The sequence below is a fragment of the Lynx canadensis genome, chromosome X (genome assembly GCF_007474595.2).
Source record: "Lynx canadensis isolate LIC74 chromosome X, mLynCan4.pri.v2, whole genome shotgun sequence".
Classification (NCBI taxonomy): Eukaryota; Metazoa; Chordata; class Mammalia; order Carnivora; family Felidae; genus Lynx; species Lynx canadensis.
This window is the reverse complement of record NC_044321.2, coordinates 42,226,416-42,241,633: the sequence shown is the minus strand read 5'-3', so window position 1 is coordinate 42,241,633 and position 15,218 is coordinate 42,226,416. Positions and strand designations below refer to the sequence as shown.

Sequence of the window (15,218 nt, the reverse complement as noted above, 5' to 3'; positions counted from 1 at the left end):
CACAGCAAGTCATGGGCAGAACATAGAGAGTGAAAGGAGACTGTTGAGGGGTAAGGTGGAAGAGGCCACCTGAGGCCAGATGATGCAGACCCTTCAATGCCTATCTCTAAACCCTGGGAGTTTTCCTAAAAGCAGTGAGGAGCCAGGGGAGAGATATGAGCAGGGTAGTGACATAGTTAACTGCATTTTAGATGGATGCTCTGACGGCTGTGCTGAAAACAGAAGGGAGGGGGAAGAGACTGGAGATGCTAAAATTGGCAGGAACCATGGTTGCCTTAGCCAGGGGAGGTGGCAGAGGAGATGGTGAGAAATTAGTGGATTCCAGAGATGTGTAGGAAGTAGAATGAACCATTTATTTGGCCCTGGGCTAAGTGCATAACAGTGATTACCTTGTTTAATCAGTGCAACAACACTATAAGTACCATTTTAAACTATTTCACATGTCTGAAGTCATACAGGAATAAATATTAAAAGTGGTCTTCAAATTGAAGCGATTAAATGCCAAAACCCATGCTCTTTCCCCCAAAAAAGGCACTAAATGGGAAGTATCTATTACATATTTGTGTGAATTTGACTGTGAGAGGAGGATGTTTAAAAGATAGGTACACATTCAGATGGTTCGAAATTCAAAAGGCACAGGGGCGCCTGGGTGGCTCAGTCTATTAAACGTCCTATCTTGGCTCAGGTCATGACCTCAAGGTTCTTGAGTTTGTGCCCCAAGTGGGGCTCTCTACTGTCAGCTCAGAGCCCAGTTTGGATCCTATCTCCCACCCTCTCTGCCCCTCCCCGGCTCACTCTCTCTCTCAAAAATAAACATTTTTTAAAAATTCAAAAGGCACAAAGGGGTACAAAGTGGAAAATTTCCCTTCCCTCTAGAGGCAACCTGTGTCATCAGATGTTTTATACAGGTATAGGATGCTTTACTGTTAACTTAGCACAGTGGTTAAGAATAACAGGTGCTAGAGCCAGGCTTCCCAGTTCAGATCCTGATTCCATTACTTACTAGTTGTGTGAGTTTAGGAAAATTCCTTCACTTCTCTACACCTTAGTTTATTCTGCTATAAAGATGTAAAATGAGGATGATACTAGTACCTGCCTTATAGGGTTGCTGTAAGTATTTGAATGAGTGATATATTGAAGCTATCCCAACAGTGCTTGACATAGAATAGCCACAATTTAAGATGTTAGCTATTCTCTATATAATTATGATATAATTCTTTCCTTTTCTTTCTACACTATTCCCACACAGTTTGGCATCTTACATTTCTTCTTTAACTATCTTGGTGATCATTCCATATCTCCATATTATTATTAATGACAGCTACATAGTACTCCATTTTGTGGTTGTATCAGAGTTTACTTAAACAGGTCACCAGTATTGAGCACTTAGGGAGTGTCCATTCTTTCATATTATAAACAGTGCTGCAGTGAATCATCTTGTACATACACCTTTTAGCACATGCATGAATCTACCTGTAAGCTACATTCCTAGAAGTAGAAATACTGAGCCAAACAATATATGGATTTGTTAGTTTGCTAGATTTTGCCAAATTGCCCACTCTAGAGGTTATACCAACTTAACTTCCACTGGTAATTTATGGGAATGCCTGTTTCTGGCCAACCTGCCAATATTGAGCTTCAGCAAACTTTTTTTTTTATATTCACCACCCTCAAAGACAAAAGACAGTATCTTAGTAGTTTTTGTAGGCATTTCTTTAAGTATAAATGAGGCTGAACATCTTAAATTGCAGTTGTATTTTATCCACTGGATTTTGCAACATGGCAATCGCCATTGACCTTGTAGGCCTAGTTTTAGTAGCATGAAAGAGGGATAGTCCAATTAAGAGGGCTGAGGAATAAACAGGATATAAAGGGTAGAGTAGGAGCAGACAAAAATATGACTAAAAGGAAAGAGATTAATAGGGGAGATGGTTGGAGGGGGAGGGAGGGGTTTTTAAGACCTTGCACTATGTTTAAATCGCAGGGACTTTGGGCACTGCCAATTACTAGCTGGGCGACCTTGTGCAAATAGCTTCACCTCTCTGGGGACTCATTTTCCTCATCCGTAAAAATGGGGCTCATAGTTCCTACCACATAGGGCTGCTGTAATGATTAAATGAGTGAACACATTCAACAAACTCAGTAAAAGGCCTGGCAAAAACGTCATACCGTAGGACCGACCGGTCCTCCTCGCCCCAGACCTTGGGCTGTGTTTTCAGAGACACCGATCTTCCCGGAGCGCTCTCACGTCCCCAGCCTTAGGACTGGAATGGCGCCTGGCGAGACTGAGGTTCGGCGGGCTGTCTGCAGGCGCGCGCGACGAGTGGGGCGGGGGCGCGAGGGGCGGAGCCGCGGCCGCCTAGGCTGTTCCGACGATCGCGCGCCGCCCCCGCCGCGCCCCGCGCCCGCCCTTGTTAGCAGGCGCCTCCCGCCCCCCGCATTGCTGATGCTGCTGCTGGCAGACATGGACGTGGTGAATCAGGTACGCGTTCCAGCACCGAGGACAGAGCCCGCCGCTGTCCGGCTTCCCCGTCCGGATGCAGCGGATCAGGCGACTCTGAGAGGTGGTGGCCAGGGTCCTGGCAGCAGACACCCGGTCCCGGAGCTGGGGCTGGGGTCTGCGGCAGGCGAGGGAGGAAAGGGGAGGTGGAGAAAAGGAGTGAGCCCTTTGCCGCAGCGAGGGCCGTCCTCTCTGCCGCAGCGGGGTCCGCCAGAAGCTGGGTTCCTTATTGGCAACCGTGAGGAGAGGAGAGGAAGAGGGGTCTTGGGGCTAGGGTAGGGGCGGAGGGGGGCGAGGGGAGGAGGAGTGGAAGAAGATGGGGGTTGCTGTAGATGAGCTAGGAAATAGAGCGACAGAAGGCGTTGGGGCGGGGGTTGGGGGGGGAGCTGACACCTGCCCCTCCCAGAGAAGGTACCCCAGTGAATGACCACCCTTTCCCCCAGAACAGACCAAGGGGGACGATCCAATTTTGCCTCTCCAAAGCTCCTACTCTCCCCTCCCCCAGCACATATCCAGTGAAGCCATGTCCCAGCCCTCCCCCACCTTAATCAGCCGGGACCCTCTCTGCCATCTCACTCTTCTTCACCACCTCAGAACCTCACCCCCTCTCTAACCAGTACCAACCCCTCCCCATCCTCATCACTTCAGACCCCCCAACCACCATCTGACTCACCTTTACCACTGCAGAACCCTCCCCCACCCTAGCCAACCTGATTCCCTCCCTGTTATGACTCACCTTCACCATTCAAGACCCCATCCCCCACCATAATGAACCCCAACTCCTTCCTCACTCTCTCCACCTGATCCTCTTCGCCATCTGACTCACCTTTACCATTTCAGACCTTTTCCCCTTCCCCAGTTAGTCCTGACCCCATCCCCATCTTCCTCACCCTGACAACCCTCTGCAACCTACCTCACTATCTCCCCTAACCCCCCCACCAGTCCTGAACCCCAGGGGTCTTCTCTCAGAGACCCTGTGCTCAAACCTTCCCTTAAGTGTCACTTTCTCCTTCTCACTCCCTCTCCGAACATCACTCCCTCCTGGAGGTCACATGCCCTATCCCCAAGGGTCATTGCCTGGTGACCTTGCCCCTCACCTCCCTCTCCATGCCCAACAACCCCACCCCCTCCCCACCGTTTCTCTCCTCAGCTGGTGGCCGGGGGTCAGTTCCGGGTGGTCAAGGAGCCCCTTGGCTTCGTGAAGGTGCTGCAATGGGTGAGTGTGGACTGGGCCATGAGGAGAAAGAAGGAGATGGTGGGGTCTGGAAGAGCAAGGGTGGAGTAGGGGTGGTGAGCACAGAATGGATGAGTAGGTGGGGGGTGGAAGAGGACAAAAGAATTGGGCTCCAGGGTGAAGTCCCAAGGGGTTGGGGCTAGAGAATCAATGGGCTGTGATGTGACGTCATGTAAGACCAAGGGTACCCCCGTTGTAAAGTGGAAGAATGTGACGTCCTACCTCCTCCCCTGAGGTGAGAGAGGGGCAGGGGAGGTGGAGCCTGAAGCTGGTTGCTGCGGAAAAGATGCAAAGCCAGAGAAATCCAGGGACAGTGAAAGAGAATGAGAGGCAGGAAATGATGGAGACAGAGGTGGAAATACCAAGAAAAAAAAAAGATACAGAGATGAGAGAAAGTGTAGACAAACAGAAAGAGACAAAGAAAAGGGAGACAGAGATGCAAAGAGAAATAGACACAGGGAAAGTGGCAGGAAAATGGAATGGGGGAGAGATAGAAACAGAGAAAAAGAGATACTCAGAGGAAAGAGAAGAGGAGGAACTGAAAAGAGAGAGATACCACAAGGGAGACAGAGAGAGCATGATACCGAGACCAAGTCAGAGACGGAACAGGAAGATAGAGACAAACAGACCAAGGACATAAAGACACATAGAGAGAGACATACATTTACACAGAGATAGAGAAAAAAGAGACATAAAAAGACACACATTGATGCTAGAGAGTCAGAGGCAGAGAGAGAGAAACAGAGATACAGAGACATCTGAGAAAGAGAAACAGACAGATACCAAGAGAACTAGAGACATAGAGAACAAGAGACAGGCAGAAATACACAGAGAGACACAGAAATAGACTGAGACAGAAGGGGGGGGTCAGGGCACGGAGAGGTAGAGACTGAGAGAGACATTGAGAAAAAGACAGAAGAGATGGCCACACCCCTGTAATCAGCTTGTCCTTGGAGCCGATGAGCCCTGATTAAGGGGTGGGGGTGGGGATGGAGACTGGTCCATCTGGTGCTGCTTGTGCTGGGCCCTGATCTGTCCAGAGGAGGGCATCCCTATCCCACGTGTACACAGGATAACCATGGCCATCTCCATCCCTGCTGCCCAAGGTCTTTGCCATCTTCGCCTTTGCCACATGCGGCAGTTACACTGGGAAGCTCCGGCTGAGCGTAGAGTGTGCCAACAAGTCCGAGAGTGATCTCAGCATTGAGGTTGACTTCGAATACCCCTTCAGGTGCGCCCCCACCCTACCCCACCCCTGGAATCCCAAGAGAGAGGGTGGGGGTGGGGTGGGACTGGCCAACACCACCTCCCCAGTGGCTCCTGTTCAGCCCCCACCTCAGGGTACCACACTGGCTAAGGTCACTGTGCATGCACTGAGCACCTACCTTGTGCCTGGCACTGCTCTGGACATCTAGATGTGTGGTGAGCCAGACAGGCCTAGACTGTTGCCCTCTGGCTATGTTCTAGTGAATAGGGAGGGGCAGGAGACCGGTAATAAACAAGATCCCATATATATATATATATATATATATATATATATATATATATATAGCCTTAACGCAGTAGGTGCTCAATTAATGTCAGCCAATCTTATTTAATTCCCATTCGTTTTTTTTCCATACACATTTTTGAGAACCTATTGTATGCCAGTTTCTGCTCAAAGTGCTGGGGACCTAATGGGAAAAAACAGACCTAGCTTCCTACCCTTATGGAGCCAAATTATAACAAATAAATTGCTAGAAAGGGATGATTGCAGATTGGGAGAAATTCAAAGAAGGGAATCCTTGTGCTGGGTTTTATAACAGAGAATGATGAGTGGGTGCTAATTAGCTATAGGAAATGACTAAATCCAATTAAGCAATTCTGATATTTACTGAGTTGTGTGCACCAGGTGCTAGGTACATGAGGGCAAGCATAAGCAGGCAAAGTCACTGCCCTCACGATGCTGCTTACCTCCTGGGTGGGTGGGAAGACAGAGACCCACAGACACAACTTTAATAGAGACTTTTGAGGCTCCTCTACTACTTAGACAAATCACATAACTGCTTTGGGTCTCAATTTCCTTGTCTGCAAAAGCAAATAATAATACCCACCTTACAAAGTTATGATGAATATTAAGTAAGTTAATACTTGGAAAGTGCTTAGCACAGTGCTGGGAATACAATAAGTGCTCCATGAGTGTTTTTTATTTTTATTTTTTTATTTGGGAGAGAGAGAGTGTGTGTGTGCGTGAGCAGGGGATATGCACAGAGAAAGAGAGGGAGAGGGAGAGAGAATCTTAAGCAGGCTCCATGCTAAGCACAGTGCGCAATACGGAGCTGGATCCTACAACTCTAGGATCATGATCTGAACAGAAACCAAGAGTCAGACGCTCAACTGACTGAGTCACCCAGGTGTCCTGCTCCATGAGTGTTTGTTAAAATAAAGAAAATAAATACATTTATTTATTAGGAACTCAGGAAAGAGGTCAGGGATTGAGTTGGAAATTGGGCATTTTTTGAGCACTAAGGATAAATGTAGGCTCAGGGGATCACCCAGGGTGAGAGGGAAGAGTGGAGAGAGGAAACCCAGCACAGGCTGTGAGGAATGGTTGAAAGAAAAAGAGGCACCAGGGAGGTGCAGCCCGAGGGGCAAAGGGGAGAAACAGGAATCCACTGGTTCACAGAAGCCAGGCAAGAGAGTTTGGGGAAAGAGGAGTTGGCAGCATGGGATACTGCTGGGGGCAGGCCCTTTGGGAATCCAGAAGGCCACAAAAACTGGTGCCCCCCCCCGATTGCCCCCACACCTAGGACCTCCAGTCCTGAAGATATGCCTTTTACCCACAAGTCTCCTGGAAAAAAAGTCTTTGCCCTGGTCCCCCTAACCGACCCCCACTTCCCTTATAATCCCCCAAGAACCCCTTAGGACACCCCCCCTCTACCAACCCAGCCTACTAGGAACCCAGAAACTCAACCCAGATTCAACTTTTAGCTCTGTCACTTAGCAATTATACAACCTTGGGCAACTTAACATAACCTTGCTAAGCCTCTGTTCATCTGTAAAATGGGTATAATAATGCCTACTTTAGAGAATTGAGGACGGGGAGGGTCATTAAATGAGTCAATTATCTAAAGTGCCTTGTAGGTGATCAATAAGTGCAAGCCCCTTCACTCAGAACCTTTGCTACACAAGGAGCCTAGCACCATTTGCTCAGTCTCAGGATCCTGCCCCCCAGTCTGAGACCAAGGATCTGGAACCATACCTCAGACCTTCTCCCTAAACACGTTTTCTCCCTATGACCCCTCCTCCATTACACCGCAGGAAAGGTCCCAGGATACCTTCCCAATCTGCCTCTCCCCACCTCACATACATACATTCTGTTTGTTCCAGGATCTCTTCCACCCTCCTGTCTTTCTGTCTGTCTCCTGCTTTGTAGTCTCTGAGCTTTCCTCTGCTATGCATGTTCCTCTTCTCTTGGGGACCTGAAGTGAGGTAGGGCGAAGAGTCAACACGATGTAGGGAAAAACACAGGGTTCAGATCCCAACTGCACCATTCTCTCTCCAGCTGTGTGACTTTAGGCAAGTTAATGCGCTTCTCTGAGCCTCTGTACATTTCATTTGATACACATTTACTGAGCACCTACTATGGAGAAAAATGGAGCTAGGAAGGGGGCTAAGGAGTACTGGGAGGGAATGGCTCCATTTCATTTTAATAGTGAGAGCAGGGAAGTCCTCACTGAGGTGACAGTTGAGCAAAACCTGAAGGACATGAAGGGAGTAATACATGAAGATATCTAGGACAAGGACATTCCAGTGCAAAGATCCTGGGGTGGAAGGGTGCCTGGTATGTTTTACAAATAATTAAGAGGTCAAAGTGCCTGGGTTGGAGGAGGGGATGAGTAAGACCCATTTCACCAGGATGCTGTGAGTAATCAGTAAAATGTGACTGGAATACAGTAGGTGCTCTGTGACTGGTTACTTCCTCCTCTTCCTTCCTGGGACCTTGTCAGAATCTGGGGAACCCATGGCTGGGTAGGGGGAATGAGAGTGTTCTTAGGGTCTGGGCCACACCTGCCATCTCTCCACAGGCTGCACCAAGTGTACTTTGATGCACCCACCTGCCGAGGGGACACTGACAAAGTCTTCCTGGTGGGAGACTACTCCTCATCAGCCGAATTCTTTGTCACAGTGGCCGTGTTTGCCTTCCTCTACTCCATGGGGGCTCTGGCCACCTACATCTTCCTGCAGAACAAGTACCGAGAGAATAACAAAGGACCCATGATGGTGAGCCCACACCGCCACTCAAATGCAGGGGCCAGGGGGACATGAAGGCTCAGGGACACCACCATGTTCACAGGCCACACCGAACCCAGACAGTCCCACATGCAAGCAGTCACTATAACAGCCACAGATGTTACTGCTGCTGAGGCTGTGAGCATAAAAGAAACCAAATCATAGAATGACAGGGACACACTCATAGCCCACACAGAATCCCAGACAGGCCTACACCTGGAAACCCGCCACCTCACACACAACCACACAGTCTAGATCAAAGAAAGGTGCACAGAGGTTCACTGTGACAGTCATGCCTGTCACTGTGCCACCAGACACACTGATTCCTACACAGCTGTACTCATACACCCTCATCCCAGACACAAAATGACACAGATTCCCACATTCAGACAAAAGCATGAAGACACACTACTTTCCACACATTCGGAAACCATCCCACAAAATCCCCCTACGCCCACACCCACACATCACAATTACACTCCCACATCCTCTGTGTCACACACACACACACACACACACACACACACACAAGCCCAAGCTAGGAACGCTCACCTTCAAGTGAGTATTGGTGGCTTCAGAGCTCAAAAGGTAGAGGAGAGACAGGGCTTTTCTGAAGGACACCTCCCCCTCCCCAAGAAAGCCTGTGATCTGAGGAGGCCACAGCATGACATGAAGCGGCCCACTCACAGCGTTGTCTGCCTCTCCTCTGTCTGTCCTAGGACTTTCTGGCCACGGCAGTGTTCGCCTTCATGTGGCTGGTTAGCTCATCAGCATGGGCCAAGGGGCTGTCAGATGTGAAGATGGCCACTGACCCAGAGAACATTATCAAGGGGATGTCTGTCTGCCATCAGACAGGGAATACATGCAAGGAGCTGAGGGACCCTGTGACCTCTGGCCTCAACACTTCAGTGGTAAGCCCTGGGAAGGTTACTGGGATGGTGGGCCAGCTGGGGAAGGAGGCTGGGAAACCCACTGTCTGGCATGGGGAGTGGTGGAGAGAGAGTATGAGAGGAGAATTCAGAGGAGATCCAAGAGGGCTCCCTGGAGGAAGCATGCCAACAACAGTGCCTTAAAGGATGAGATAGAAATTTTAACCACTGCGATACCCCAAATAATCCCCAAGAGGGGAATATAAGACCTTCTGACCAATTAGGTTAGGGAGATCTGGATCCCAGGCCCAGCCTAGTCATGTAGAATCTCTGACGACTCAAGACAGCCTTGGGACCTCAGTGTCCTTATACAGTATGCAGAATGAGAGTAACTTGAAATGTTTCCCACTTGGACGCCCCCTACTGGCCGGAGTCAAACTGTCTGAGTTTCAATCCCAGCTCTGCCACCTGTGAGCTCAAAACTAGTTACTCAGCATCTCGGCCTCAGTCTGAGCATGTAAATTGAAAACTAGTACGAGGTCCTGCTCCAAAGTTGAGTATTTAGCGAACTAATAACAAAGTGTTTAGAAAAGGGCCTGGCACGTGGTAAGTTGTGTACAAGTGTTAGATGCTAAGATTCCAACTTTTTTCTGTTGCTTGCTGGGTGTGAGACCTTGAGCATCTTAGCCTCTAGAGCTGGGCCTCAGTTTCAACTATAAGGAGGAGATATTACTTCCTGCCCCAAAATTGAATTATATTACATATATTTAAGTTCTATATATGTGTTTTAATATAAAAGTACATATTTATATATGTTGTATGTGTATATACATATATTTGCATATACATACCTATGTGTGTATATGCATCTATTAGTGGTATACCTACATATTTAATAAAAATTTATACTTAGCATTTTACTATATTACAAATTTATATTGTTTACCATATTTTATACATGTATAAATATATATATGTAACAGTGATGTCAACATCCCCGAGAATCTGAATTCTAACAAGTCTCATGCCCCCGCACCCCAGGTGACTTTTCTCCACATTTACGTTCATGCCCCAGGACTCTACAGGGTCCGAGTTTTAGAAACCACCACCCTTCGGGAGGCCCAACACGCGCAGTCTCGATGTTCCCCAGGGCCAAGTCAACGGACGCGCGGTGCGACAGCAGGGCTTTGTCTCCCCGCAGGTATTCGGCTTCCTGAATCTGGTGCTCTGGGTCGGCAACCTGTGGTTCGTGTTCAAGGAGACAGGCTGGGCCGCCCCATTCATGCGCGCACCCCCTGGCGCCCCTGAGAAGCAGCCAGCGCCCGGGGACGCCTATGGCGAGGCGGGCTACGGGCAGGGCCCCGGCGGGTACGGGCCCCAGGACTCCTACGGACCCCAGGGTGGCTACCAGCCCGACTACGGGCAGCCCACCGGCGGCGGTGGTGGCGGCTACCCACAGGGAGACTACGGGCAGCAAGGCTATGGCCCTCAGGGTGCGCCCACCTCCTTCTCCAATCAGATGTAGTCTGGTGAGTGACTGGCGGGCGGTGCGGCCAAGGAGGGTATAGGAAAGGAGACGGGCGGGTCAGTAAACCAATAAGAGTCAAGAATAAGTGATTCGTAGATGCAGGGTAGTTGGAAGAGCCAACAGAGAGGCGGAGCTACATGCTAAGGACGAAAAACTAGCCAATAAATAAAGAGCAAGAGAGTGGTGCTTGAAGATGGGCAGAATGAAGAACCAATGGGAGAGAAGTAGAAGTGCCTCTCTGAAGGGAATGGCAGGGAGATTTGCATAGTGTAGGAGCTACGGTGGGAAGAGGAGGTGGGCCTTAGAACTGCTTGATAAGCCAATATGTTAGGATAAGGCAGGTAGATGGTGACGGTAAACAGGCTTGGGTCATGAAGGTCAGACAAGCCCACCAATCCCAGAGGAAGTGACAGATCTGCCACTTCTCCCCAACCCTAGTGGTGAGGGAGGTGGTGTGGAATTTCACAGAAGGAAAAGGGGGCGGCGAAGGCAATGCGAAAGCTTGCGGGCCTTTTTGCTGGGCCTGAAAAGGGAAGTGTGATTTCCTCACGTAGGAGGGAAGGAAATGGGGAGAAGAGGCAGGGGGATGGCAACACGTGGGTGGAGGTAGCTTCTTGCACTTGGCCAGTATGGAAAGGATAGGGAAGAGTTTATTAGGTACCTCACATCTAATTCATCAAAAAACCCTGTTGACTCTACCTTCAAAATATATCCATAATCTTCCACTTCTCACTGTCCTCTCCGAGCCTGGACATCTTCATAGCTTTCCACCCACATTCCCATTCTGTTCTACTCACAGCATTGGGAGGGATCCTGTTAAATTCTAAATCAGGACACTGCCCTCCTGTGCTCAGAGCTCTGCCTGGGCTCCCATCTCACATTAAAAGCCAATGCCCTCACCAGGGTCTACACAAAGCCTTACCCATCACTTCTCTGACCTCCTGCTTCCTACCACTCCCCACCCCCAACTCTGTTCCAGGCACAATCCAACTTCAGGACCGTGGTACTTGCTCTCCCCCTGGAGTTTTGCACCCACATACCCTGATAACCTTACCTGGCCAGCGGCTTACTAGTCCCCTTTCTAAGTTTTTATACATTTATTTATTTTTGAGAGACAGAGAGAGACAGAGCACAAGTAGGGGAGGGGCAGAGAGAGAATGAGACACAGAATCCAAAGCAGGCTCCAGGCTCTGAGCTGTCAGCACAGAGCCCAATGAGGGGCTCAAACTCACAAACCGGGAGATCATGACCTGAGCCGAAGCCGGACACTTAACCAACTGAGCCACCCAGGCGCCCCAAGTCCCCTTTCTTATCTCTGTTTTAGTATCCCATGCTTTTCTTTATCACAGTCCATGATTATTAGTTAATATGTTTATTGACTATCTCTTCCACTAAACTAGGGGATGTCACCATGACTTATTTATGCTGTACATATATCAGAGCCCTACTAATGTTAAGAAACATTTATTGAGGAAATAATAGAAACAACATGAGATATTTTACTCTCATTTTATGCTTCTCTGCTCAAAATCTTCCCATGACTTACACCTCATCCAGAGTCAAAACTAATGTCCTCCCAACCTAGTCCACAAGGCCCTATATGACCCCATTACCTACCTCTCTGACATCACCTCCTCCCATGCTCATACCACTCGAGCCCCATGGACCTCCTTGCTGTTCCTCAAACACACTAGACATGGTTCCACTCCAGGGACTTTGCACTGGGTGTTCCCCCTGCCTGAAATGCTCTTCATTCCAGTTATCTGCATGGCAAATTCCTTCACCTCCTTAATTCTTTATTCCAATATCACTTCTTAAATGAAGTCCTCTCTGACTACCCTACTTACTACAGCAACATTTCTTCCCCTGTTGGTACTCCTAATCCCCCTCACCCTGGTCTACTTTTTGTTTTTACATTTCCCTTATTATCTCCTTATGTCATCCTACAACTCACTTATACATTTTCGTTATTGTTTGAAGTCTGTCTCCTCTGCCACAATGCAAGCACCACAAAGATAAGGATTTTTGTTTTGCCCAATACAGTTGATCACCAATGGCTAGAACATTACCTGTAAATGGACTTTTGGGGGTTGGGGGAGGGGTGACCATAATGTCTTTGATACTTAACCTAGTGGGCGCAAGGTATATCTTCCCAATAGGAGCAGCTAGGGGACTATGAGTGAAGGAAGAAGGAAGAAAAAGCATGGCAGACAGAGAGTAAAGCCAAGGTGGAGGCATAGAAGCCCAGCCCCCCTCCCTAAGGGTATAACCTAAGTCTGGACCCCCTCTCCTTTCTGTGTCTTTTGTCTTCACAGGTCAGTGCAGCCCGGGAGGACCCCATGGGTGGGCAAGAGCTCAGAAGCCCTGCCCCCCTTCCCACCCCTACACCCCAGGTCTCCGCCCCTCAAGCCAGGAGACTCTAACTCTCTTTGCTGTTTATATATATATATATTATATATAAATATCTATTTATCTGTCTGAGCCCTGCCCCCACTCCACACCCCTCATGCATTAGGGGCCTGACCTTGAGTGGGCCCCTCTCCTACCCCACTGCTTCCCTTGCATCCCTTGGCCCCTCTCTGTTCTCTGGCCCTGTGCCCTGAGGTTGGGGGACTCTGAAAGGGGGACAGGGAAAAAACGGATTTCAGCTATGTGGGGAGGGTGGGTGTGACTTCAGATTCTCTCCCCTCTCTCCCTTCCCTTCTCCCAACTTGGCCTGGATTCCTCCAGCAATGCCTGGACAGGGGCCATTAGGGGAAATTCAACCCTGAGAGGGGATAAAGGTAGACTGGTGGACTTGAGATGCAAGGTGGACTTGGAGAGGAGCTCTGGGGTGGAGAGGACTAGTCAGCCATACTGGATCTGGAGTCAGAAGAAGGATGCCCTAGGGCATTCTGGAGTGGGTCTTGGAAGGAGGCTGAGGGCATGGTTCTAGAATGGGTGGAGCCTTGAGTGAGGCAGGGCTTGGGCCTCAAGAGTGGGCAGGGTTTGGAGTAGGACAGGATTTTGTGTAAGGGGTGTGACTTGGAACCTGGAGACTGCATTTGGAAGATCATTGAGGGCATGGTTCTAGAGGGGTGGGGCCTGAATCAGGTAATGGGGAAGGCTCCAAAGTGGGAAGGTCTTGTGTTGGGACAGGTCTATGGAAGGGGTGTAACTAGGAACATTCAGGAGAATGAGTTTGATTCTAAAGGGGATAGATCTTGTGCAAGGGAAGAAGTGGGATTCAGGAATGGGCTAAGCTTGAGGTGAGGTCATGGTCTGGGTTCTAGGCAGGGCAGGGCTTAGAGTGGGTGTTCATGGTGGTTTCAGAAGGGGCAGCCCACCCTAATGGAGCAGTGAAAAAATATGTTTTAGAGTGGGCAAGTTTGGCAGTTGGGGGGGGGGCAGGAATATCCCTGGCCAAAGCTGGGGACTGAACTGGCCTGGGAGGAGCTAAGAGGTATAGCTTGGAGGGTAAGGGGTGGGACCCAGAGAGAAGCATCCTCCACACCCTTGCCCACCCCCATGATGGGACAGCTAGGTAATCAGAGGACAGAGCCAACAGGTCTGTGGGGCCAGCCCACCCTTCTTCCCCTTTCCTTGCCTCCTCCCTCCTTCCATACCCCCACCCATCCTGGGGTGGTTGGAGACCCGGTCTGGAGTCCCTATCCTGCACCCACTGCTGTGTCTGTGACGTCGGTAGTGCCTGTGATTGTGTGTTGCCACTTTGTCTGGCTGTGGTCCCTCCCCCTCTCCTCCAGACACCCACCCTTTTCCTTGCCCTTCAGTATTGTTTGAAGACCTCCCCAAGGAAGAACAAATAGGATTAATTCTCCTCCCCTAAATAAACTCCTCAACCACCTAGTCCACCCGGCTCTGATTTCTCAGTGTGTCTTTTTGGGGGGGCAGTGGTGGGGGATGAGAAGAAGGACAGATGGGGGAGAGGTAGAAAGAGGAAGCTCCGCCCCTGACCTGCTGGACCTGCCATTCAAGTCACCCCATCATTTTAGGTCCCTCCAGCAGTGTTATGCCAAGCCACATCCTCTGTGAAGCCTCTCCTGTTGATCACTTTAAGTCACACTCTGAGTAGTCCTGCCCAGTGTCCCACTACTGGCAACCGGCTGAATGCTCTTTCTATGGTTCAGTTCTAATTCTGGTCCACTAGCCACTCTCCTTCCCAGACTCCGTGGAACCCTGTCTTCAAACCCCAAATGGTCTGAATAGAACCCCTACACTTAATAGGGAGACTTCTTTCTACCTAACCCACCTCATATTCTTCAGACTCTGCTTTCTTGACATTTTCTTCCTCTGCCCCAGATGGAGAACTGGGAGACCCAATGGGCTGCAAGGCCAGGAGGCAGGGCACTGGGGTGACTCATTAGTTCATTCATTCACTCATTCCCTGGCTACTCCATGGGGCAGGGAGGGGCGGGAAGTGACTGGGATGTGCATATTGGAGCTGGGTATGGATGAGGTCCCCTGTGCCCATAATAAAAGGCCCAGCTGCCACCGCCACCTTGCCTAATTAGAAACCCCTGCCTGGTACCTGAGTCCTGACTGCCAGGTCAGGGACCCCCTCCTCCCAGCCCTGAGGGGCCGTGAAGCCTGACATGTGAAGGAGAGACTCCCAGCTATGGACTGAACTCAGGGAAAGGGATATCTAACTGGAGAGAGAAAAATGGGAGCCAGGGAGGGAAGGCTTTAGTATCTATTTCTCAGGATTTAGGGGACGAGACAGCTGGGCCTGTAAGGAAGGGGAGGGAGCCGGGAGTAGGGCCTCCAAACCTGGCCTGTGACTTTAACCTTCTCCCCATAAATATCAAATGGTCCTGG

At 49.8% G+C, this 15,218-nt stretch overlaps 1 protein-coding gene across 1 annotated transcript; it reads left to right on the top strand.

Annotated features, from left to right (window-relative positions):
• The first annotated feature begins 2,422 nt into the window (after nucleotides 1-2,422).
• Nucleotides 2,423-14,258, top strand: LOC115507667 (synaptophysin). Its single transcript, XM_030306130.1, has 7 exons — nucleotides 2,423-2,482; nucleotides 3,651-3,716; nucleotides 4,841-4,965; nucleotides 7,802-7,997; nucleotides 8,726-8,917; nucleotides 10,077-10,404; nucleotides 12,719-14,258. Exons 1-6 carry the CDS (start codon nucleotides 2,447-2,449, stop codon nucleotides 10,398-10,400), a joined length of 939 nt encoding a protein of 312 aa, XP_030161990.1. The 5' UTR covers nucleotides 2,423-2,446; the 3' UTR covers nucleotides 10,401-10,404; nucleotides 12,719-14,258.
• The last annotated feature ends 960 nt before the right edge of the window (nucleotides 14,259-15,218 follow it).

Excerpts from the sequence above, each read along its gene's own strand:
- LOC115507667 (XM_030306130.1), top strand. The coding sequence starts at position 2,447 with ATGCTGCTGCTGGCAGACATGGACGTGGTGAATCAG. Across the intron at positions 2,483-3,650 it reads ACATGGACGTGGTGAATCAG|CTGGTGGCCGGGGGTCAGTT; the intron begins GTACGCGTTCCA and ends TTCTCTCCTCAG. Across the intron at positions 8,918-10,076 it reads CTGGCCTCAACACTTCAGTG|GTATTCGGCTTCCTGAATCT; the intron begins GTAAGCCCTGGG and ends GTCTCCCCGCAG.